This window comes from Budorcas taxicolor, chromosome 11 (assembly GCF_023091745.1).
Source record: "Budorcas taxicolor isolate Tak-1 chromosome 11, Takin1.1, whole genome shotgun sequence".
NCBI classification, from domain to species: Eukaryota; Metazoa; Chordata; class Mammalia; order Artiodactyla; family Bovidae; genus Budorcas; species Budorcas taxicolor.
This window is the reverse complement of record NC_068920.1, coordinates 9,533,632-9,559,443: the sequence shown is the minus strand read 5'-3', so window position 1 is coordinate 9,559,443 and position 25,812 is coordinate 9,533,632. Positions and strand designations below refer to the sequence as shown.

At 52.0% G+C, this 25,812-nt stretch overlaps 1 protein-coding gene across 1 annotated transcript in view; it reads left to right on the top strand.

Annotated features, from left to right (window-relative positions):
- Nucleotides 1-551: 551 nt before the first annotated feature.
- The window catches only part of GMDS (GDP-mannose 4,6-dehydratase), a 421,085-nt gene continuing 395,824 nt past the window's right edge, over nt 552-25,812 (top strand). Inside the window, exon 1 of the mRNA XM_052648543.1 lies at nt 552-701. Within this exon, the coding sequence (XP_052504503.1) occupies nt 609-701 (93 nt within the window). The 5' untranslated portion in view covers nt 552-608. The remainder of the gene's footprint in view (nt 702-25,812) is intronic.

Genomic DNA, 25,812 nt, shown 5'->3' with positions numbered 1-25,812 from the left:
GGCAAGTCCAGGTGGCTGACAGCCCGCCCGGTCCACTGCCGGCCCTTACGAGGGCGCGAAGACCCAGCATCCTACCTCTGCCAGCATTCTGGACCAGCCCGCGCGGGCCCGCCCGACGCCCCGCCCCCGGCGCAGACCCCGCCCCAAGCCCCGCCCCTCCCGGCGAGCGCGGCCCCTGTGGGGTGGGAGGGGCGCCGGCGGGGTGGGGCGGGGCTTTGGGCTGGGGGGCGGAGCCCCGACGGGGTGGGCGGGTCCCGGCCGGCAGAGCGCCTCGGCGCGCGCTGACGCGGCCCCGGCGGGGAGGGCGGGGCTTGGGGCGGGGAGGGCGGAGCCCGGCGGCTGCGCGGAGCGTCGCGCGCTGACGCGGCCCCGGCGGGGAGGGCGGGGCTTGGGGCGGGGAGGGCGGAGCCCGGCGGCTGCGCGGAGCGTCGCGCGCTGACGCGGCCGCGCGGCGCCCGCCGGGCCGCCTCCCGGCCGCCCCGCCCCCGGCCCGCCCCGCCGGCCTCCGGGCGGCCTGTCAGTGTGGCGGCCGGCCGCGCGGTGCTGGTCGCTGCAGCCGGCTCCGCGGCACACCCCCGGCGGTCGGCATCTCCGGTCAGCGCGCGGATATGGCCCAGGCGGCGGCGCACTGCCCCGGCGCCGGGGACGCCGAGACGGGCAAGCCCAGGAAGGTGGCGCTCATCACGGGCATCACGGGCCAGGTGAGCCGGCCGGGGGTCCGCGCCGGGGGCCGGGGGTCCGCGCCGGGGGCCGGGGGTCCGCGCCGGGGGCTCTGGGGCCGGGGGCCGGGGGCGCCCCGTGCGCGCTCGGGGCCGGGGGCCGGGCGGTGGGCGCCGGGGCCGCCCCGGCGGGGTCCGCGCGCGGGGGCTTCCCTGCCGCCGCGGCCCCTCGCCGGTCCCCCGGTCGCGGAGGAAACGAGAGGGAGCCGGGCTGTGCAGCTGCGGACCAGGAAACGTGCGCCTGTTTTGTGCTTTTTAAACAGAAAGCCCGCCTCGCAGGAGCTGCTGTGAGCGCCGGCAGTTCCGTGTCCGCGGCCGCACACGCACGTGGGGCAGCCGGTGCCCTTCCCGCCGGGCCCGGAGGAGTGTCCCAGCCCGGCCCGGGTGGCGGCGGGCGGGGCCCGGCCTCTGGGGCCCCCCCACCCCGCGGACCCCGGTGCTCAGGAAGCGATGGGCGGCGGAGTAAAGGTGGTGACCCCACGGCGCCTGCTGCCTGCCCACTGCGGCCGGTCACCTGCTGATGCGTCTCGTTTGGTTTCCCAGCTGCTTTTCCGGGGGGTGCTGTTAGGACCCCCACTTTACAGACGGGGCAACTGAGGCAGCGATCGTGCACTAGGAGGTGTCCAGCGGGATTCACCCTGCGCTCAGACTCTCTGGGGCTGGAAGCAGAAACCGTCTAGAGCCTTAGGCAATGCTGACTGCTGACCTGATAACTTCCTGGTTAATGGTACCTCTCTTACTGTGTTTACATTAATTACAGTCAATGCTGGTTTGAAAACTGGTGGCAGAGGTGGGCGGGCTGGAGCTGTGAGGTTGAGGGGAAGAGAACTCTCGAATTCAGTCAAGAGACTGCATGCTGTCAGTATCCGGGGAGAAGTCAGTGAAGCTGTTCTTGTAACTGTTTGTATGGCTCATGGCAAGCTGAGTGCCAGCAGTGTGAATCCACCTGGGTTAGAAAGGAACCCTCGCTCACAGCCCTGAGCGCAGTGGGCTGGTTGGTTGGTGCTGATGGGCCAGCACCTCCCCCCACGAGGAGCACCACCTTTAGGCCCCACCTCTTCATCTCCTCACCAGCCTTTCCCGCTTGCCCCCAGCACCCGCCCTCTGCGTTGTCCCCTCACTTGTTGGCTTCCGCAGCCCTGGCCCGTGCTGAACTCTGGGAGCCATGAAACCCCTCCTGGTGGAGGTGACTGGTCTGCTCTGCACTTACTGTCCAGGACGGTGGCTCCTGCCCTGGGTATCCCGGGTCTGGGAGAGCCGTGAGGTCAATGGGAAGGGTCTGGAGACACACATTGCGGTCCGTTTTCTTCATCACTTTGGGTGAGAGCTTACTGAACGGCTCACTTTGCTAAACATTTGCATGTCTCTGTGTAAGAGGCAGGTATGTTTTCTGTCCCCATTTTACACCTGGCTTAGTAAGGTTATGTTCCCTGGGGGTGCATACCTCCTGAGTGTCAGGGCTGAGATCTGAGGCCAAGAATTGCTCTAAGGCATCTTGTTACACTGCCTCTGTGGTGAGCCACCCACGTGAAATTACAGCTCTGTGTGTGTGTGTGAGAGCGAGCGAGAGATGGGGTGGACAAAGGGATCGTTTTTACTCTCAGAAGGGGTCTCTTCTCAGAGCAGAGGTGGAAACCGCTGCCCTGGCCCTTAGGGCTGCTGCGGCCCTGGGCCGGCGCGGGCTCTTGGGCGGGTTGCCCCGAGCGTGCCTGCAGGTGCTGTCTGCGGTGGTCTCTCGTCTGCACTGTCAGCAGCCACCCCAGCTGTCCCTCCCGTCTCTCCTGACAGGAGCCGTGAATGGTTTCCCGGGGACTTTTCTTACTGACTGGCCGGGGGGAGCGGAGGCCCTGCTCTGCGTCGCTGCCTCCAAGCCCTCTGCCCCCACCCCCGGGCTCACCCTGCGGTCTGACTGCACCTGCCCTTCTTTACTGCGCCAGGGAATGTTCCCGCTGGTCTCCGAATATTGCTGCCTGTACCTCTTCAGGGTCATTATTTGTGGCTGAATGCCCTCCCAGATCTCCCTCTTAACTAAAAGCCTCTGTGCCTGCATGCATCCAGCCAGGTGCAGCCATTCCAGGGTTTGTATTTTCATTTCTTTGTATTTACAGAAGTGCAGTCTCTGTTGGTTACATAGGTAGTGTACATACCTTAGTGTTTTTTTTTTCCTTTAGACTTTCTTTGGTTTGTAAACACCTTTAAGATAGAAACCCCTTTGTGACCTGTTACACCCCGCATGGCTTGTCTGAGCAGGCTTCCAGAATGTTGACCTACTCTTCTCGTTAATGGAGCATGTCTTTACTGTGTGTCTGCAGGATGTACGGCTTGCTTTGATGCCTCTGGGAGCATGAGGATACGTAGGGTATACTCTGCCCTCCAGAACTGCACAGTTTTGGAGGGGCTTAATGTGCATGACAAACTTTGTGTTGTCCAAGTATTAGAGGCCCCATGACTGGCTCACGCAGCCTCAGGGCTCTGGGAGAAGTCACTGACTGCTGGAAATAGCACGGACTGTGTTCTGGGTGGACAGTGGGTACAAGAGTGCGGGGGGAGAGGGGAGGGCGGTGGGGGACAGTGAGGATCAAATGTAGTAATAATGGGAGGATATTTAATAGTTTATCACAGAGAAGGAAATGAAAACCCACTCCAGTATTCTTGCCTAGAGAATTCCATGGACGGAGGAGCCTGGTGGGCTACCGTCCAGGGAGTCGCAGAATCAGACACGACTGAGTGAGTAACACATATGTAATAATTTATGAAATTCCATTCTCCTTGCTCCTTTCCAAAAAGATTCTGAGGTGGCTTCAGCAAAAATCGCCTCATTGGACCATCCCGAGGAGAATGAAGAAGGCAGGAGTCTGCAGTGAGGGAGGGCCGTAGAAAGATGGAGATTGTGTCCCCAGTGCCAAGGACGGCTGTCCGGCGGGCGTGAGACTCGGCTTTGGGCTCCCTGACAGTCGAGACAGAGTGGGTGGGCGGGTGAGGCTTCGTTAGCCCTGAGCTCTCGGGGACATAGAGCGGAATGACACACGAGGAGCTTAGTAGAGTCGTCCCCCCGACGGGCCGTGGGAGCACATCGGGTGGGTGGGGACTTGGGAGAAGTGAACGGTCAGCGTTTGTGGACGCGTCTTGGTCTTCCTGCTGACGGTTATGTCAGGCTGGTCTCTGCCAGGAGCGTAGGCAGGTTGGAACTTAGGTTGTTTCATCGAGTCTGCTTGGTAGGACGTTGGTGTTTTGAGTATGGAGGAGTGGCACCGGTGGCAGTCGTGCCCACAGGTACCCTGGGTCTGCCTTACAAGGCAGTTTCGACGTGCTTGGACATCTCCGCGGGCCCGAGTTCCAGAGTTCTGCGCCACGACGCACGGACGATAAAGCGCTCCTCTGCACGTGGTTGGAGAGGCCGTCCTGGTCAAGAGGAGCTGCCTTGCTGGAGACCGCACATTTGTGCCGAGTCTTGTGTAGAGCGAAGAGATGGACTGTCCGGGCTGTCAAGGTCTCATTATTCACGCTATGATATTTTGTCTTGGAATTGCATCTTCATGTCCGTGTTTCTTATTTTCACTGGTTTGATCGTGTTCTAGCTGCCGAAGGTCCCCCGTAGCGTTAAAGGGAACGTACGTGAAGCAGGTGCCCAGGCTCCCTGGACCCGGGCGGCTCTCGCAGGCCTCAGCTGCTTCTGAGGTGGACGGAAGAGGCCAGGAGGCGGCGGCCGAGGACTGGCAGCGAGCGCCCTTCTTCCTGGGCTTTTCTGCTCCCTGCAGGTTGGGGTCTGTCGCCGCTGACAGGCCCGCGTTTCCGAGGAGACTGGAAGTCCCCCACTCCAGTCTCCTGTACCCCGACACGTAAGCTGGGAAACCTCCTGGCCTGCTCTTGACACGCACGGCTGACTTGCCTTTTCCCTGATGGGGGTCGACTCTGCACAGATGCTTCCCTCACTTAAGAGAGGCCTCCCGCTTCTCTCCTCCAAGAAGCCTTGTGTTCAGGCTGAGAGTGGTTCTCTATTTCATATCTCCTAAATTTCCAGGAGCAATTTTTTTTTCACGCTTAGTTAGTCTCCTCCTGGAGGCAGTTACATTTGGGGGCAGACCATCCTCTATTTAGTCACAGACGTGCTAGTGACTGTGGTTCGGTCAGCGTCAGCAGGCATTTGAGCGCCAGCCACGTGTCCCGCCCTGGGGCTGCGATGGAACAGGCATCCCAGGGGGAGCCTGCTTGTGGCCCCGATGTTCCTGATGGTGACGTGGCAGTGGCAAGGGGCGATGACGGTGACTGAGGCACGCAGGCGTCCACTGTGTGCTGAGCATTGCCCAGTGGGCTCTGCATCTGTTTCCCTTTCGGAGCAGGGAGCCCTCCTATGAGGCAGTTCTCTTGTCACCCCTGGGAAAGGCAGAGGTTAAACACTTTGCCCAGAGGAAACTCCCATCCTTGTTTACAAAGTCAGGTGTGAAATATAAATCCCAGTAATTTTATTTCTTATCAAGTTTTTAACTAGTATTAACTGATTCTAAGGACAGGTAAATAACTTTTAAGGAGAGGTGGATAAATTGTCACATTTGAAATAAAGCGTATTCAAGAGTGTTTTTCTTTCTGCACTTGTGAAAGGATGCGGATCACAGCAGTAAGGCAGATCTGTGTCAATCACCGTGTTCTGTTCTGCTCACTGTCTTTTCTTTGCTGTCATTTGGGTCATACTTTCTTGGCAATTTATCTTGTGAACTCTCTGGAGGCCGGGACTCTGTCTTGGGGCGGTGGAGGAAGACTTGGGTTTCGTGGCCAGTGTGGGTTTGAGCTACTGCTTGACCCCTTAGTCAGTTTGGGCATGGAGTTCACCATTGCTGCCCTGTTGGAAGAGTGATTCCTACCGGATAGAAAAGAGGTCTTAGCAATGACAAACCTAGATAGCACATTAAACAGCAGAGCGATTACGTTGCCTACAAAGATCTGTAGAGTCAAAGCTATGGTTTTTCCAGTAGTCATGTAAGGATGTGAGAGCTGGATGATAAAAAAGGCAGAGCCCTGAATAATTGATGCCTTCGAACTGTGGTGCTGGAGAAGACTCTTGAGAGTCCCTTGGGCAGCAAGCAGATCAAACCAGTCAGTCCTAAAGGAAATCAACCCTGAATATTCACTGGAAGGACTGATGCTAAAGCTAAAGCTCCAATACTTTGGCCACCTGATGCAAAGAGCCGACTCATTGGAAAAGACCCTGATGCTGGGAAAGATTGAAGGCGGGAGGAGAAGGGGATGACAGAGGATGAGATGGCTGGATGGCATCACCGACTCGATGGACATGAGTTTGAGCAAATTCTGAGAGATGGTAAGGGACAGATCTTGCATGCTGCAATCTGTGGGGTCGCAGAGAGTCAGACATGACTTAGCAAGTGAACAATAAGAAAAGAAATCTGGCGTGAAATAGAGAGCTGACTAGGATGGGCCTTCTCTTCACAGAGCAGCCAGATAGTAAGCGTTCTTGCATATGAGGAGAGGGCATTGCACGTGGAGGTACAATAGTCAGCCTTGCTTTGTGCAGGCAGAAAGTTCCACGGGATTTGGATCAGCTGCAGGCTGGCTGTAAACCGCTTTGCCGTCCAGTGGGTCTTACAGGCAAGCAGATCTGGGAGCCGGGCTTATCCTCCCGGGCGAGAGGATTGCTGGCTGTGGTTGGACGCTAATCCTGTGCAGCGTGAATGCTCCAGGATGGCAGGTCCTGCTTTGGTCGGAGACTGTTACCTGGTGGGGAGTTTTTTATGTCTTTACATTACACGTAGTTAATTGATTAGCTGAGTAAAGACAATGGACTTGAGTGAGAATCAGAGGCTGGGTTTTGACTCCGGTTAATTGTACAGCCGTGATTTTCTTCTGAATCTGTCATGTGAAGGGGTCACCTGGAGACCTCTAAAGTCTGTTCAGAGTGAAATGTGCTGTAACAGCAGGATTGAATGCTAATTGTAATCTGTTGAGGGCAAAAAATCTTGTATTTAAGCAGCACAGTCATTTAAAATATAAGTTTTAAAGATAAGTCCAATAGGAGAATTTTAAAAAGTGACTATTAACTGTAGTTGTTCAGTGGCTAAGTCATATCCAACTCTTTTCGACCCCATGGAAGTAGCACCCTAGGCTCCTCTGTCCTTCACTATCTCCTGGAGTTTGCTCAAAATTAACTGTAGTGAATTTATAATTAAATGTATACACTGGAAAGAGATGAGTTTGTATTTTGCTAGAAATTATAGGGTTAAAAGCAGAAAATCTGAGCTGTCTGCCATGGTAGGTTTTACTAAATGAAGTGATTTTTTGGTGAAGAAGGCTTTTAAATTCCTGTTATTTGTGTTTTTGGATTGAAATGTTAAAAGATATAATCATCTATATTTTGTGCTTAGTGTTTAATAGTGGAGGTTTTTTCACGCAGTAAATATCTGCCAGCCCCCTTCATGATCACAGCCTTGTCATGGCAGAAGGGCTTGCATAACTCAGTGAGGTCTGAGCCATGCCGTGCAGGCCGCCCGAGATGAACGGGCCGTAGTAGAGGGTCCTAGCAGAACGCCCACTGGAGAAGGCAATGGCAAACCACTCCAATATTCTTGCCGCAAGAACCCCATGAACAATATGATAAGGCAAAAAGATATAACACCAGAAAACGAGCCCCCCTAGGTCTGAACGTGTCCAGTATGCTGCTGGGGAAGGTCGGAAGGCAGTTAGTGACAGCTCCAGAAAGGATGAAGCATCTGCGCCAAAGTGGAAGTGGCGCTCAGCTGTGGAAGTGCCAGTTTTCATGGGAACCAGAGATCACATCGCCAACATTCGTTGGATCATTGAGAAAGCAAGAGAATTCCAGAAAGATATCTACTTCTGCTTTGTTGACTATGTGGAAGCCTTAGACTGTGTGGATGACAACAATCTGGAAAATTCTTAAAGAGATGGGAATACCAGACCACCTTAACCTGCCTCCTGAGAAACCCGTATGCAGGTCAGGAAGCAAAGGTTAGAAATGGGCGAGGAACAACTGACTGGTTTGAATATGAGAAAGGAGTATGTTGAGGCTGTATATTGTCACCCTACTTATTTAACTTACATGCAGAGTACGTCATCGGAGAAGGCAATGGCACCCGACTCCAGTACTCTGGCCTGGAAGATGCCATGGACAGAGGAGCCTGGTGGGCTCCAGTCCATGGGGTCGCTAAGAGTCAGATACGACTGAGCGACTTCACTTTCACGCATTGGAGAAGGAAATGGCAACCCACTCTGGTGTTCTTGCCTGGAGAATCCCAGGGACGGGGGAGCCTGGTGGGCTGCTGTCTGTGGTGTCGCACAGAGTCGGACACGACTGAAGTGACTTAGCAGCAGCAGAGTACATCATGCGAAATGCTGGGCTGGAAGACTCACAAACTGGAATCAAGATTGCCGGGAGAAATATCAACAACCTCAGATATGCAGATAATACCACTCTAATGGCAGAAAGTGAAGAGGAACTAAATAGACTCTTGATGAGGGTAAAAAAGGAGAGTGAAAAAGCTGGCTTAAAACTCAACTTTCAGGAAACTAAGATCGTGGTGTCTGGTGCCATCACTTCATGGCAAATAGACGGGGGAAGAAATGCTTCCACCTTATTTTGGGAGACTTTATTTGGGGGGGCTTCAAAATCACTGCAGATGGTGACTGCAGCCATGAAATTAAAAGACACTTGCTCCTTGGAAGAAAAGCGATGACTAACCTAGACAGCTTATTAAAAAGCAGAGACATCACTTTGCTGACAAAGGTCATTTTAGTCAACGCTGTGGTTTTTCCAGTAGTCATATATGGATGTAAGAGTTAGACCATAAAGAAGGCTGAGCACTGAAGAATTGATTGATGCCTTTGAACTGTGGTGCTGGAGAAGACTCTTGAGAGTCCCTTGACCTGCAAGGAGATCCAACCAGTTAACCCTAAAGGAGATCAGCCCTGAATATTCCTTAGAGAGACTGACGCTGAAGTTGATGCTCCGGTACTGTGGCCACTGATGTGAAGAGTCGACTCATGGACAAAGACTGTGATGCTGGGAGAGATTGAGGTCAAAAGGAGAAGGGAGCTGCAGAGGACGAGATGGTTAGATAGCATCTCTGACTCAATGGAAATGAGTTTGAACAAAGTCTGGGAGAGAGTGAAAAACAGGGGAGCCCGATGTGCCGCAGTCCCTGGGGTCACAAAGGGTCAGACACGACTTAGCGACTGAACAACAGCAAGTACCTGCTGAGGTTTATCCTGTGCTGAGTTAGGTGCTGGGGACTCGGCCACCAGCACGGTGGCTGGGATGTTTCTCCAGGGCCCGATCATCTGGGGGTGCACGTCATTTGACAGGTACCTTCACAGCATGTTAATTTCTGTGATCAGAATAAGTGGGTCACTGCGGCACGCGTGTAACATGCTGTGGTTGTTCGCATGCGAGGACGCCTGGGTGGGCCTGCGGCGGGGCCGCTGTGGTCTAGTTCTCGTTGCGTGAGCACACTGAGGAGTGGGTGTCCTGGCTTGCTGTCTCAGAAATGACGCGGGGAATAAGGAGAAGGTGCTCCTGCCATGCCCTGTGTTGGGTCTGGGGGATGAGCTAGGAGGAGTCCTGAGTCTCAGCCCATCTCAGATTCCATAGACTGAGAAAACCTTGGGAATGATATGCAGTGGCCAAGTTTTTATCCTGAATGTGGGGACTTTAAGCAGAGTCCTCCGTGGCACCAGCCAGCTTGCACACCGAAGTGTAACAAGGATGTGTTGTCAGAGGAAAGAACAGTCACAGATTACGTCCTCTGGGCTGTGGGGCCTCCTTTTGTATTAATATTTCTCTTCTCATTTTGTAAAAGAGTGGGTTGTGACTGTGTCATGGATTGGTATTGGTCTATCAGTAACATCTGGTGACCTCCACGGAATACCGCGCTATGAAAAAAGAGTTACTTGTCTGATTCTCAGGGCTCAAGTATAAGTCTCCGGGCCTGCGATGACCGTGTTTTCCGGACGGCAGGGTAGGACACGTCCCATGACTCATGCCCTGGAGCAGGCCGAGTCCTGGACGTCAGGGCCGTCGGGAAGGGCGAGCAGGGCCTGCCCACCGTGCCCACCATGTCCTGCTGGTGCCCGCTGATTGCTGGGCACCGTGCACGGTGCTTGTGAGCACGAGGAGCCGCCTGCTGGAGAGTTCGTTTGTCGCCACGTTCCTTGGCACACTGGGCAGAGCCCACTTCGCAGAGAGCGCCGCAGCAGCCTTGGGGCCAGGACCCCCACCCCTCTGACAGCTGTGGACCTGGGCTGCCTCCGAGGGTGCCAGAGGGAAGGTGCAGATTCTTGCTGTTTCAGGTCTAACTTGGGAGCCTGAAACTGAAATCAGGTTTGGGGCGGTTCTGACTGGTTTTGACTTGGCTTTATGACATTGGTCAAACCTGGGTACGCCCTGCGGGGTGGGTATTGAGTGAATTTCTCAAGGGTGAATAGGAAGATTTTGGGAGGGGTTGTTTTTCAGGGGAGGTGATAATACATGGTGGGTTTTTCAGAAAGTTTTGCTTTTTAATGTAAACCTTGGGAAGGAAACATAGAAGTTAGAACAAATACTGAACCATTTCTATTGTTTTCTTTTAGCTTTTTTGTGGACTGTAGTGGTTTTTCATTTCACCACCTCCCCCCACCCCCCATCCATTTTGCTGTTTTGACTGTTTAGGAACTTTTGAATTACTTCAATTTATGTAGTTTTTATTTTCCATTGAGCTGTGTTTTAGTCTTTAGTAATGTTTGAGCATATAGATTTTAAGATTATTCTATTACCAGACTGTTATTTTGGAGATTTTGGTTTTAATTCCTAGAAACAAGGGGGTGTCTGAGAAGGAACCCTTTATGGCAAGCAGGCCAGTGGCTGGGGCCCGGCTGGGGGCCAGAAGCCCCTGTGGGGCCCCGTGCTCGGTGGCGGCTTGGCTTGTGTCGAGGAAGCCCGGGGTTCCCGCTGGGCCACTTCTCCCACCTGGGCTGATTTTCTTCTCTTTGAATACACTTTCTGGAAGAGGCAGATGCACGCAGGGCGTGAAGGCCTGGATGCCTCCCCGCGTTTCCTGGCTGGAGTTCCCAGCGTGTGTCATGGAGACTGGACTTGAGGAGGGCGGGTCAATCTGGTGGCATCCGGTGTGGCTTGGGCTCGGGGAGGACTTGGGGAGCAGCCTCCAGCCCGGCTCTTTAGGGGGTCTCTGGGTGGCTGGGGCCCTTCGCTGGGGAAGGGGGTCCTGGGGACTGATGCCTGGGTTTCACTGAAGGATGGGCTTGTGTCCCTCCATGCCCAGAGCTGAGCCGCTGGGGACAGGTGTGGGAGCCTGTGCTTGAGGGGCTCAGGGGAGCTCTGGGCAGCCTGCACGTGGCTGGGGCCAGGGGAGCGGGCCTGGCTGCTGAGACCACCGCCCCTGCGGCCCGGGGTGCACCTGTGCAGACACACCCTTGTTCCAGAACCCAGAGGAGGCAGTCCTTGCCTCTCCACCCTGTCCTCCAGCCCACCCCGCCTCACCCCCTGCTCCCGTCTCCACGGCTCCGGCTCACTCTCTAGGAATTACTGACATTCTGCCAGCATCAGCGGTTCTCTAGATTTGGCGCTCGTTCCGAAAGAAGGCTTTGTTTTTCTCCTTTGTGTTAGACCTTCGATTCCAGTCCTCCTCAGAGATGCCCAGGTTCTGCAGCTGCAGTAGGAACCAGCTGGGCAGCGTGGACAGCTCTCAGCTTGGACGGTCTCGGGTCCTCCCACTTCAGTCTGCTGGCCTCGGGGTGGGACTCACCCTTGGCTGCTTGGGGGACAATCCCAGTGACTCAGGAGTGAGCTGGAGCCGAGCGGATGGTGGCGGCAACTTGACGATGCAGCTTGTCTTTTCCCAAACACTTTACCCAGTTTTAAAAATAGTGATATGTGCATACTGCAGAGAAACTGTGACGTGTAAGAGGGTATAAAGCCTCAGGGGAAAGTGCACCACCACAATGACACCAGTCAGAGCCAGCCGCTGGCAGCGGCGATGTCGCTGCTTTCTTTCGTTGTTTCCTCTGTTTCTGAATCGCTTCCCTGCCTTTCAGCAAACCGTTCTGCCTAGACTGGGACAGGCTCTCCTGGCCGCCCTGGACTCCCGCTAATCTTCCATAGGAGTCCGCGAGGGTGGGCAGGGCCGTCCAGGGGTGAGGGACCCCACCTTAAGGCTCCTCACCGCACGGCCCATGCGGCACCTCCTTGCCTGTGCCACAGCCGTCACAGACTCTGCTTGTAGATTTTGGCTTATGTGTTAAGTCATTTTCTGTTTTCAGTGAGATTATGTAATTTAGGGGAATACATGCGAGTAGGATCAGAGTTCGTTAATTTTGACATGTTAAAGGCAAAACCTTCAAAGAAAACTCGCTGTTATGTCTTGAAGATTGCTGTTTCAGAGCCTCGGATCCCGTCACTGCTCATCCTGCCGGGACGTTTCCATGCCTTCGGTGCCGGGACGTCTCCACGCCTTCGGTGTGGGGACAGTTGCTCTTGGCATGTGTTTCAGTTCACTTTTGTTGATGCTGTGTTCCATGAGAGCACTTTATTAACTTGATTCATTGACATTTAAATTTAATTATAACACATAGCAATGCCAGGAGTTGGTTTCATTTTTATTCTTACACGCGGTTTTCATCTATAAATCTAACTCTTAGGTCCCATGGTGGTCTCCTGCAGCTCTGATGGATTCTGTCAGAGTTTGGAGCCTGCATCCTGGCCCCTCTGTAGAGGAGACTCTCGCCTCCCAGTTTTTCTATTTTTCTGCCCAGGAGCCCAGGTTCTGCACCCAAGGCCAGTCCCAAGGAAAGACAAGCTTGTGCGCAGCAGGGTGCGTACCAGGATGGTTCCTCACACTAGGAGGGTGGTGGAGGGCCCACCTGGCCGAGGGCCCACCTGGCTGAGGACCACCAGGCACTGTCAGGATTTCTCCTGGATTTTCTCCTCTTGAGACTGGCTGTGTGCAGACGTGGTGAACTGTTGGAAAGTCTTGGCTGCCAACTTGGCCAGATGTCACCTTTTAGAAAAGGTCCTGGCTTGGTCATCTGCTTTTCTCTCCCTCCTGTAGTTTTCTCCCTCCCCCATTTCTTCTCCTTACAGTCGTCTCCCTCACCGCCCTACACACACACACACACACACACACGCACACACACGCACACACACACACACGCACGCACGCACACTCTCTCTCTCTCTCTCTCTCTCTTCTTCAGCGGAGACCTTAAGGCCTGCAGTGAGAGCAGCTTATCATGAGGGACAGAGGTCACCTGCCCGAGAACGCAGTGCTGTAGGGGCAGGACTCTGGCCCCCTGATTGCCTTGTGGGTGGTGACTGTGCCTGGAGAGCTGAGAAAGCAAACAGTGGGTTCTTATTTAAACAGCCCTGGAAGGGGCAGTCAGGATGTGTGCAGGTCTTGGTCCGGGTGGAAAGGGGCGCCGGCCTCCGTCCACCCCACTCCTCTCACCTCTACGCGTTTCCTTATTCTGCCCTCCTGACGTGTTGCAGCCACTCCCTTCTGGTCTCCAGCTTAGTGTGTGATTCCAGGTGCTCTGCTACTTTCTTTCTGCTGTGACACTGATCTTCAGTATGGGTCTGCAGCAAACACAGGGGTCCAGATGCAGACAGGCTGTGACATTGATCTTTAGTATGGGTCTGCAGCAAACACAGGGGTCCAGATGCAGACAGGCTGTGACATTGATCTTTAGTATGGGTCTGCAGCAAACACAGGGGTCCAGATGCAGACAGGCTGTGACATTGATCTTTAGTATGGGTCTGCAGCAAACACAGGGGTCCAGATGCAGACAGGGAAGTTGGCGGGCTGCTGGTGAGTCAGCATTGCCAGGAGTGGCCCAGAGGGGCTGCCCGCATGCATGTGGGCCCGGGGCAAGGCGGTTTAGAGGGAGCCCCCTGGGACGGGAGAGCAAAGGCTCCGGTCCAGTTTTGGGACTTTGTGACTCAGGCTTTACCCTCTGGGAACCTTGGAGTCTTAATCTATTGAATGAAGGTAATTCACCCTTAATTGCAGGGTTGTTGGTCCATAGGCTAGTTTACGGTAAGTGGTATGGCTTTTGTAATCTGAAACACTTTAAAATACACACACATTAAAGTATATGAAGTATCCAACATTAAAACCATACACACCTCAGGTTATTGAAGCATTGTCGGGGGGGAGGACAGAAGCTGAGGCATGTCGGCGTGCTGTGGTCTCGGAGGGGCATCGGGCCAGCGCCTGCTTTCCACTGCAGGGTGTGGAAGCGAGCTGCAGAAGTGAAGCCCTCCACTTCTGGCGAGACAGACTCTCGGTCCAGGCAGCGGTTCCAAATGCAAGTGCTCAGTGACCCCTGAGCGCCGACCTGACTGCCTGGCCTCCATCCTGCCTTTCCTGGGGGACAGGGTTTCCGTACCATTGCTTTCCTCTGTCCCTGGGGGAGAGGGGACTGGAGGTGATTTGGGCACAGGAGGCTGGGGTTTGTTTTGTCCTTTATCACTTTCCTTTGGCCTCCCAGCTTCCCGAGGGGTTTCTGGGCATCTTGGTTTTCAGATGAGTTCTTCCTGACCCTTCAGCTTTGTTTTCCTCTTGTTTGCTGAGATTTTCGTTACGACTCCCAGATGTGCTTCAGAAAGGGGTGAGTGGGAAAGTGCCTTGCCAGGCTCGGGACGGAGTGCCTGCCTGGCCCGCAGGAGGGTGTGCGGGCCCTCAGGCCCTGCGGCAGTGCCCGTGCCAGCCATTCTTCAGCTGCTCTGCAGCTGAGAGCGTCTGTTCTCCGTCAGCGCTTCCTTCAGATGCAGCTGGAATAATCCCAGAGCCTAAATGAATTTGGTTAAAACACGCCTGGCGTTTTGCTCTCTGAAGCATAGCCCGTCTTGTCTTCCTTTCGGAGGACTGTTGTTTCCTGACGGCACACCCCCAAGAAGGGCTGCCCCCGCAGGCTGTGTGCACAGGGCCCCGTGGGGCTGGGAAGGTCAGAGAGGGGTGAGAAAGAACCGCCTTGCCCGCGAGGAGCTCACTTAGTTGTATTAAGATGCCCGGAGCTCAGTCACTCACATCAAAGCCATTATACGCATAGTTGAGGTAGTGCTCGGATTATCTTTAATAACAGCAGCTAAAACACACCCAGTGCTTGCATGTGTCCAGCCCTATGTGTGCTAGGATCTTTGCACGTTTAATCCTCACAAGGGTACCATCACTTTAAAAGCCATTTACAAAATTATTATGAGCACAGTTGGGTATTTACTATTTAAAACGGTTGGGGGACCTTTTTATCCACCTTATACCTCAGTAAAAGACTTGAGTTCAAAAGCAAGTTGGTGAAATTATATATATCTCCTTTAAAATTAAACAGCAAACCACAAATATAAATCTTCACCTAATATTAAAATATTTTGTCTGATATGCTATTATATTTTATTACATAAGTGTCATATTGTGTTATAACGACACTAGAGTATATTCAAAGTATCCCGCAATCCTGTATCCCAGGAAGGCCCGTGTAGTTGCCCCCCGGGCTCTCCTGCCTTGGGGAGGGACGGGGAGCGAAGACCCCAGAGAGGAGAGCAGGCCAGGGGTGGGCAGTGCAGGGTTCTCGCAGTGGGAAAGGAAGAGAGGAGAGCAGGCTGGTGGGGGTCAGGGCTCCTGGAGGTGGAGTTGGGGTGGTTGGTGGGGAAGGAAGAGAGGAGGGCGGGCGGCGGGACGTCCAGGGGCTCGGGAGGCTTAAGCAGATTCTAGGACATCATGGCCCGGGCTTCATGGAGACTGGCCTGAGGCCTGCCCCCGCCCCACCCCTGGTGAGGACAGAGGGCAGCCCCAGGCCCCTCCCACTGCAGGACACAGACCTCCCTCTGGAGGGACCACTGCCACATGGCCCCGTCACAGTGGCCAGGGCTGAACCACGGGCTCTGGCCCCACGGGCACGGTGGGTGGCAGGAGGGCTCCCCCCGCCCAGTGGTGATGGCTGAGTTCAGGTCCTTTAAAGCGGACGCAGTGGGTGGGGGTCCTGGCAGGTGGGCGGCTGCTGGAGGACAGTCAGGTGTGCAGCGTGAGTGTGTGTGATGTGTGGTGGGAAGGGGTTGCCTGATCCCGGCGGTTCTGTTTGTCTGTAGAGATCACACTTCGTTGTGTGAGGATTGACAGCAGCAGGTCTCAGGGAGGCAGGGTTTTTTCGTTTTTGTAACTGTCCTTGGATGGTAGACCCTTCTGACTAAATCTGTGATCTTTCTCTATAGAAAAGTGCAATAAGTGTGTGCACATGTGTATCTACACGCTCAAACACACTCGCTTACACAGAGCCCTCCGTGTGTCACAGAGGCCTGAGGGTCTTCGGAAACACACGCGTGTTCCTCTGATTAAGTTATAGTCAGTTTCAGGCAAACCGTTCAGCACCATAGTAATCCAGGTCTCGTCCCAGCCACTGATGCCGAAGAAGCTGAAGTTGACCGGTCCTATGAAGACCTACAAGACCTTCTAGAACTAACACCAAAAAAAGATCCTTTCCATCACGGGGGCTTCGGTGCAAAAGCAGACAGTGAAGAGATACCTGGAGTAACAGGCAAGTTTGGCTTCATTACAAAATGAAGCAGGGCAAAGGCCGAGAACGCAGTGGCCATAGCAAACACCCTCTTCCAATAACACGAGCCAGCTGTACACATGGGCATCACCAGATGGTCAGTACTGGAATCAGATTGATTATATATTCTTTGTAGCCAAAGATGGAGAAGCTATATGGTCAGCAAAAGCGAGTTCTGGAGTGGACTGTGCCTCGGATCGTGAGCTTCTTGTTGTAAAATTCAGGCTTAAGTTGAAGAAAGCAGAGAAAACCACTAGGCCATTCAGGTATGATCTAAATCAAGTCCCTTATGAATATACAGTGGAGGTGGCAAATAGATCCAAGGGATCAGAGCTGGTAGAGAGCTTGGGGAACTATGGACAGAAGTCCTTAACATTGTACAGGACTGACCAGAACTGTCTCCACAGAGAAGAAACGCAGGAAGGCAAGTGGCTGTCCGAGGAACTTTACGAACCGCAGTTACTAGTTTGCAGCAAAATTCATTTCATGTGTAGCGCTGTGTTTTTCCATGACCCCCCACCCCATCCCAGATTTTTAACAGTAAACTCTGTGCACAGTATCATAGCTGTATTTAGCATCGTATTTACCTGTAAATGATTCTCTTACAAAATACTATGCTATCAATATTGTATTTACCAACTTAATAATTATTAATACCATCAGACATCTGTCAGTATTCCGATTGCCCCAGTTGTGTCCTCGCTGTTTTTAATAATTCATTTATTTGTACCAAATGCCTGTGGCCGGTTCCCCCCGTGGTGCTCTTTCTGTCATTCCTGCATGGCCCATGGTCACACGTTCAGGTTTACAGACTTGATCAAGCTCATTCTTGGTCTGAGGGTGGGTGAGGGCCGGAGTCGCTCCCGTCTGCTCCTGGAGCTCCCGTCAGGAGGAGTGCATGGCCTTGTTTTCCTTCTTACAGCGTCGGTAGACACTGAGGGTCGTCGTCAAGGTGCATTGTTTTATTAGAGGCTGCGAAGTGGTGATAAGTGAATTCTGTAACTCCTTCTTCACCGATTAGCTGAAATGCTTCCTGAAAGAGAAGCTTGTGAGTACTTGGTTACCTGAGGAATAGGAGATTCAAGGTAGGTCACCCGTTCTTTTCCTTTGTCAGTTCTTACTGAGTTGGCCTGTAGCATCCTCTAAGGGCCAGCTGGTTTCGGATCTTTATGAACTCACGGAATTAGATCTTCTCCACGTGTCCAGTCCTCGGTCTGTTGACACTCCCCTGGCCTTGTCTGTGACCTGAAGAACCTTCCGTTGGGCCTCTGCGTCCCTCGGGGCCGGCCTTGGTGGTCCCGGCTTCCTTTGCTCTCCAGGGGGATGGGGTGGTCCGTGTGTGTTTCTGCTCCAAATCTGGGATCAGTTATTTTTTCAAGGAGCTCAGGGGCAGGTTTATTTTAATTTTGAAAGTCTTAAACTAAGAAATGAGCAGCCTTTTCTGTGTTTCTGCTGCTGCAGCTGAGGCAGTGGTTTTGGTGGAAGGTCCGCAGCATTGGGAGCTTCCTGCCCCGCCTCGGTCTGCAGTCATGCGGTGTGTCACGCGTGATGGGGCCGCGTCCGTGTTTGCCAGATTGTCGTGCGGAACGTTGTATTCGACTAGCCCCGTGAGTGGTGACAGTTCGGTCCTTCTCCACCTTGAGGGGCCCTGGCCGCCCTCACCTGTGTGCCTGGCGCCTCCCACCTCCAGCGGCTCCTCCTCATCCCCCGCAGTCCCACGCTCACCGTCCTCCGCCTCGGGCGGGCCGGGCCTGCGCCTTGGGATATGCCTGCAGCCACTCCACGGGGAGGCCCCGGGCCTCCCCTGGCCGCCTCAGTGGCTCTCGGAGCAGCTGGCCCCAGGCCTGCCCTTCCAGACCTGGGGGGGTTCGCAGTGCTGTTTACCTGTGACCCCAGCCCCTCCCCCCACGATAATAGAATCGCCTTCTGCACTTTTGTGACAAAGTTGATTTGTATTTTATTTGCTCTCTTTTCAAAGTGAGTTCAGGTGAGAATCTCATTTAATTCCCACAGCTGCTCTTTCGAGCCTGGCGGGCCTGCATTGTTCTCATTTTAGGAATGAGGGGAGTGGAAGGCAGACGGCCTCCCGGCCTCGGTCCCTGTGTGAGTGGCGGGTGGCAGACTCAGGGCCCGGCTGCAGAGGTGTCCGCGGGCCCCCCTGCGCACGTCCGGGGCCCCTGTGCACAAGTCAGGTGTCCCCGGGTTAAGCATGTCTCTGGGGCTTTCCTGAGAGCTGTTTGCTCCCTGAGGTTGAGCTTTTCCTTTGCCTCAGGGTTTTATAATTTCCAGTACATAACTGCAAACAGGAATTTACACGGAGAGCCTGTGTTCCCTTCAGTGAGTTAAAAAGTACGGGAAGTAAGGTTCAGTGGGGAGTATTTTTTGTCTTCCTGGCCCTGAGGTTCTTAAGTCACCTGGAGAGGGACTGGCCTTGGAGGAGAACACCCAGAAGGAATGAGAGGAAAAGGTGATGTTTTTCTGTTAAAACGTAAGGAGTGTTGTTTTGTTTTTTTTTTTTTAAACCAAGATAGCTATTTAGAAAATAGCTTCTGTTTTTACTTTCTAGGAAGGTAACAGTTTGCCCCTTTGAGGTCATAGTCTGTGTCAGGCTACACAAGTGTTGGAGTTTTCTCGAGGTCATTGTCAACTAGTAAACTCAGTGTTTTGAGTTCTGTAAGAAGTTAGCGTAACTTTGGTACACCAACGGAGGCGCCGGCTAAGAGGAGGATTGTTCTCGGGCCCTTTCTAATGCAGGTGCTTCCAAAGGTGTTTTTTTCCAGCAGTTACGCTCTTCATATCAGTTCTATAGGAACATGAGTTCCGGGCTACGCAATTTTCAGAGAATTTGGATGTTTAAGGTTTCCCTGTGTGAGGAGTGTCCTGTAGCCACGGGACCGTGTATTATGTTCTAACAGTTGTGATATCCGTGAGATTTTGTCCCTGAGATTTTCCGCTCTCTCTTCCGGTCGTACACGTCCTTAGAAATCACCGTCCTGCAAATGCTTCTGCTGCCGCAGTGTTTCGGCCAAGTTTGCGGAAAATTCTAAGCCATTAGTGTGTTCTTGTGCTTGTCTCTTTAAGTCATTGAGGAAGAGCTTCTTGCGCCTAACTTTTCCAAGTAGAAAATAACATCCAAGTCACTTAAGGAGTGAGTTAGTTGAGGTATTGCTGTTTTATAATTGAATCCAGATGTTTAAAAAAGTTCATGTCAGAGGTAGTATAACTTTTCTTTATCACATCACAAAATATCACATCTAGTTGACTTTTTAATCAATTGAATTACAGTGAAATTTAACACAGGTTCTAAATGAAAAACAAGTAAGTACTATAAAATTCTCCACACAATTCTGCCATATTTATTTAATTGAATGAACTATAATTCAGAAGGGATGGGTTAAACTGTCAATTGTTGAAAGTTTAATGAAATTTTTGGTGATTGAACTGGGCTAAGTGATAGAAAAGTTGCTTATGTATTATGGCTTACAAAAGCTTACCTGACAGATTAGAAGTCTCACTTCCAAATGGAATACGTATTTATGGGGATTTAAAATTCTGCAGTAATTTTATAGATTCATTATCATTAATGTTTTCTGATCCTGTAGCATAGGAGATTTTAAGAATACTAACACACACACAAAATTATTTTGCCTATAGGGCCTTTGAGAGTTTAAAAAAATTGCCTACTGCTTTTTAAAAAAAATTAATTTTTTTTTTTACTTTACAGTATTGTATTGGTTTTGCGATACATTGTCATGAATCCGCCACGGGTGTATATGCTTCCCCCATCCTGAACCCCCCTCCCACCTCCCTCCCCACACCATCTCTCTGGGTCATCCCAGTGCACCAGCCCCGAGCATCCTGTATCATGCATCGAACTTGGACTGGCAATTCATTTCACATATGATATTATACATGTTTCAATGCCATTCTCCCAAATCATCCCACCCTCGCCCTCTCCCACAGAGTCCAAAAGACTGTTCTATACATCTGTGTCTCTTTTGCTGTCTTGCATACAGGGTTATCGTTACTATCTTTCGAAATTCCATATATATGTGTTAGTATACTGTATTGGTGTTTTTCTTTCTGGCTTACTTCACTCTGTATAATAAGTCCAGTTTCATCCACCTCATTAGAACTGATTCAAATGTATTCTTTTTAATAGGTGAGTAATATTCCATTGTGTATATGTACCACAGCTTTCTTATCCATTCATCTGTTGATGGACATCTAGGTTGCTTCCATGTCCTGGCTATTATAAACAGTGCTGCGATGAACATTGGGGTACATGTGTCTCTTTCAGTTCTGGTTTCCTCAGTATGTATGCCCAGCAGTGGGACTGCTGGGTCGTATGGCAGTTCTATTTCGAGTTTTTTAAGGAATCTCCACGCTGTTCTCCATAGTGGCTGTACTAGTTTGCATTCCCACCAACAAGGTAAGAGGGTTCCCTTTTCTCCACACCCTCTCCAGCATGTATTGCTTGTAGACTTTTGGATAGCAGCCATTCTGACGGGCCTGAAATGGTACCTCATTGTGGTTTTGGTTTGCATTTCTCTGATAATAAGTGATGTTGAGCATCTTTTCATGTGTTTGTTAGCCATCTGTATGTCTTCTTTGGAGAAATGTCTGTTTAGTTCCTTGGCCCACTTTTTGATTGGGTTGTTTATTTTTCTGGAAATGAGCTGTAGGAGTTGCTTGTATATTTTTGAGATTAATTCTTTGTCAATTACTTCATTTGCTATTATTTTCTCCCATTCTGAAGGCTGTCTTTTCACCTTGCTTATAGTTTCCTTTGTTGTGCAGAAACTTTTAATTTTAATTAGGTCTCATTTATTTTTGCTTTTATTTCTGATATTCTGGGAGGTGGGTCATAGAGGATCCTGCTGTGGTTTATGTTGGAGAGTGTTTTGCCTATGTTTTCCTCTAGGAGTTTTATAGTTTCTGGTGTTATGTTTAGATCTTTAATCCATTTTGAGTTTATTTTTGTGTGCGGTGTTACAAAATGATCTAGTTTCATTCTTTTACAAGTGGTTGACCAGTTTTCCCAGCACCACTTGTTAAAGAGACTGTCTTTAATCCATTGTATATTCGTGCCTCCTTTGTCGAAGATAAGGTGTCCATAGGTGTGTGGATTTATCTCTGGGCTTTCTATTTTGTTCCGTTGATCTATATTTCTGTCTTTGTGCCAGTACCATACTGTCTTGATGACTGTGGCTTTGTAGTAGAGCCTGAAGTCAGGCAGGTTGATTCCTCCAGTTCCGTTCTTCTTTCTCAAGATCGCTTTGGCTATTTGAGGTTTTTTGTATTCCCATACAAATTGTGAAATTATTTGTTCTAGCTCTGTGAAGAATACCATTGGTAGCTTGATAGGGATTGCATTGAATCTGTAGATTGCTTTGGGTAATATACTCATTTTCACTGTATTGATACTTCTGATCCATGAACATGGTATATTTCTCCATCTATTTGTGTCCTCTTTGAATTGTTTCACCAGTGTTTTATAGTTTTCTATATATAGGTCTTTTGTTTCTTTAGGTAGATATATTCCTAAGTATTTTATTCTTTTCATTGCAATGGTGAATGGAATTGTTTCCTTAATTTCTCTTTCTGTTTTCTCATTGTTAGTGTATAGGAATGCAAGGGATTTCTGTGTGTTATTTTATATCCTGCCACTTTACTATATTCATTGATTAGCTCTAGTACTTTTCTGGTGGAGTAATTTTCTTTAGGGTTTTCTATATAGAGGATCATGTCATCTGCAAACAGTGAGAGTTTTACTTCTTCTTTTCCAGTCTGGATTCCTTTTATTTCTTTTTCTGCTCTGACTGCTGTGGCCAAAACTTCCAGAGCTATGTTGAATAGTAGTGGTGAGAGTGGGCACCCTTGTCTTGTTCCTGACTTTAGGGGAAATGCTTTCAATTTTTCACCATTGAGGATCATGTTTGCTGTGGGTTTGTCATATAGAGTTTTTATTATGTTGAGGTATGTTCCTTCTATTCCTGCTTTCTGGAGGGTTTTTTTTTTTTTATCATAAATGGATGTTGGATTTTGTCAAAGGCTTTCTGTGCATCTACTGAGATAATCATGTGCAAAAATCCTTAACAAAATTCTAGCAAACAGAATCCAATAATAACATATTAAAAAGATCATACATCATGACCAAGTGGGCGTCATCCCAGGGATGCAAGGACTCTTCAATATCCGCAGATCAACCGATGCCTGCGGCCTTTTTGAGGGAGGAGCTTCAGAAAGGAGCGTTGTTGGAGAGGAGCAGAGATGGCACTGTCTTTCCTGAAGTCTAAGACGCAAGTTGGAGGATTACAGGAGAAAGAGCCACCGAGCCGCCACCAGAACACACTCAGAGTGCTCAGAGGCCCTTTGAAAAGCAGATACCTGCGGGCAGGAATAAGATTACTTTAATTACTTCTTCGACAAACGTTTGGTGGGCGTCCTGCTCAGACCCAGGGCTGAGACGGGCTGGCAGGCAGAGGAGGCCAGGCCCTGGGGTTCAGCGCCCGCGTGGGGCCTGATGCGGCACCCACGGCTGTCCCCCGGCCCCGGTGTCGTGCGGGGCAGGCGGACATGACCTCGAGGAGACAGCGAGGCCGTTATGGGAGGGCGGCTGGGTGGGAGGAAGTCCCCACGCACTCGGAAGAGATGAGCCTCGCGCTGAGAGAGGGTACGGGGCTGGAGAGGAGCTTTCTGCCTGACTTTGCCTCTTCAGAGTAACAAACCCTGGCCTAGAAGGAAGCCCCCGGCGACCTCGTCTGTGTCTCGGGGTCATTGCTGACCCTCGAGTGCTCCCCTGACCTGCCCGGGGCCCGCATGCACTGTGAGGGCTGGGGAAACCCCCCTGGGACTGCGTGAGCCCCGCTGGAGGGTGCACTGCAGGCCAGGTGCCCTCGGGCCCGGGGGGGCCAGCCCGTCAGCTCCCCGAGGGGGGCCAGCCCCAGCCTGCCAGCTCCCCGAGGGGCCCAGCCCCGGCCCACCAGCTCCCCGAGGGGCCCAGCCCCGGCCCGCCAGCTCCCCGAGGGGGCCCAGCCCCGGCCCACCAGCTCCCCGAGGGGCCCAGCCCCGGCCCGCCAGCTCCCCGAGGGGGCCCAGCCCCGGCCCGCCAGCTCCCCGAGGGGGGCCAGCCCGTCAGCTCCCCGAGGGGGCCAGCCCCGGCCTCGCCTTTCCACAGTGCCACCGAGGAAGAGAGATGTGTTTCTGAACCATCCTAGGCACATTTGTTACTTAGAATAGAAACTCTAAATTGATCAACATTCAGTAGCTAGAAAACTCCATTTATATGATGCCCGTTGCTTCTCTACCGTGTGGGACAGGGAGTGTCTTTCCACTCTTCTGCACACAGCACTGTGTACCCCCGTGCGTGCCCAGGTTGTCTTGTTTAGATGGAATCAGCTCAGTTCTCGGTCCTGGGGGTGAGAAGTGGGTTCCGTGGGTGCTCACCGCCCACGGCACTTGTGCTCAGCCGGCCAGCCACTCAGGAGCCCTCGTTTCACCGAAGCGGCTTGAGATCAGTCTTCAGCCTCCTGTTAGCCGTTGTGATAAATCATGAGCTAAGATTCCCAAGATAGGTTTCCCTTTAATGTAAGGCTTAGTCTGTCTTTCTTTGTTTCTAGGACCACTTACCTGATTTTCAGCGTGTTTTTTAGTAAATGCTCATGTTTGGTGATGCTAAACATAAGGACGATAAGCAGCAGGCATCCTTCTCCAGTTCAGTTCTTCGGTTGGAAGTGAAGAGTGGAAGTGAAAGTTGCTCAGTCCTGTCCGACCCTTAGCAGCCCCGTGGACTATACAGTCCATGGAATTTTCCAGGCCAGAAGAGTGGGTAGCCTATCCCTTCTCCAGGGGATCTTCCTGACCCAGGAATCGAACCTGGGTCTCCTGCATTGTAGGCGGATTCTTTACCAACTGAGCTATCAGGGAAGCCCGTGTGTGTGTGTGTGTGTGTGTGTGTTAAAGCTCCATCACACTTCAGGATGTGAGCGTGGATTTTGTTTTCTCACTTGGCAACCTGCGAAGTCCCAGAGGGCAGGTGTGGGCCTGCGTGTTGGGGCGGAGGTCCTGGACGAGGCAGCGCTGTGCAGGACCGTGTCCCCCAGCGGGGAGGGCGCTGGGAAGTCAGCCCTGAGCTGAGGAACCCTCTGGAAGGGAGCGTTGGCAGCACCTACCCCAGAGGTGTTAATTCTGGGTTGTGTGTGGGGTCCCCAGAGCTCTTACCTTGTCTTCTAGGTTTTGACTGAAGAAAAACCCTGTCACACACGAACACTGAATCTTGCCATCGTCTAAAGTAAAGGACAGTCCGCAGCGGAGTACTCAGGAGGTCACCTTGAGAGCAGAGGTCCCAGGAGAAGTGTTACGTGGGGCTTCTCTGACCTTATCCCAAACCCTTCTTTCTGTGCAGCGGCCCGGGGAACACTCACTCAGGGACCCTCCGTAACAGGGATGGCAGCCTCGGAGTGGTGGGGGGGGTGTGTGGAGCTGAGTGTGGGGTCTTTTCAGCCATGTCCCCGCTGTGCCCACATGGGCCTGCAGGCCATGCGTTTGCCTGTGCCTGCTGAGGTTAGGGCCTGTGAACCCGGGGTGCTCCCATCTTCCCTTCCATCAGGGATGGGGATGGAGAGCGGTGTCCAGACGGCAGTTTCAGAGCTTTCCCAACGCAGTTCACTCTGCAGGCCTTAGGATTCAGTGATTTAACAAAATCGTGCCAGTTTTACTTGAAGAAAATGGTAAAAAAAAAAAAAGAAAAAGATCTTTCTAAAATTCTGTGCTCTCAAATTACGTCTCGGGCATGCTATTTTCTAGAGTGCTTTCCCTTCCCCTGGGAGTTTCAGCAGCACCGAGCCCGTCTACTGTCTGAGTGTTTTGAGTAATCACGTGGCCAGTTCCCTGGGAGCATCTAAGATGCGTGGACTAAGCAGTTGTTTGAGGCCCCGTGAGTGGAGAGGGACGTGTGTGTGCACATCCCGTGTTAAGGACACATGTATACACACACGTGCTTTACTTCTTGGTTCCCAGGGTGCTGTTTTGGAGAAATGATCTCAGTTTTTCTGACCCAGAGGAATTCACGTGAGTAACCCCACAGTCCTTCAGAAAACTGCTCTGGCAGGCTCCTATCGCAGAGTCTTCCCAGGATAACCTTCACGTGGGAAGCCTTCCGGGGCAGAAGAGGAGGGGTCTACTGTGAGAACCCTGTTTGTTTTTATTTAATGGTGGGGTACAAGCTGCTATTGTGGGTGGTATCCATTCCTTCAGCAAATATTTGTTGACCATCTTCTATGAACAAAACGCTTCTAGGAACAATGTAGATAAGTGAGCTAAGGGACAATTTGGATCTGATACAGACTTCCTAAATTTCATTACAGTTCCAAGCTCTGTGATCATAGTGTCTTGTTTTCACCGTGACATAGCCAGCCAGCTAGCTGATCGCCACCCTTCTCTTCCTTATGAACACAGTTCCTGTGTTATCCGGATCAACTGAGTGCTCCGTGAAAAGGCGGCATTTTCCAGCTTGCACAGCAGACACTCT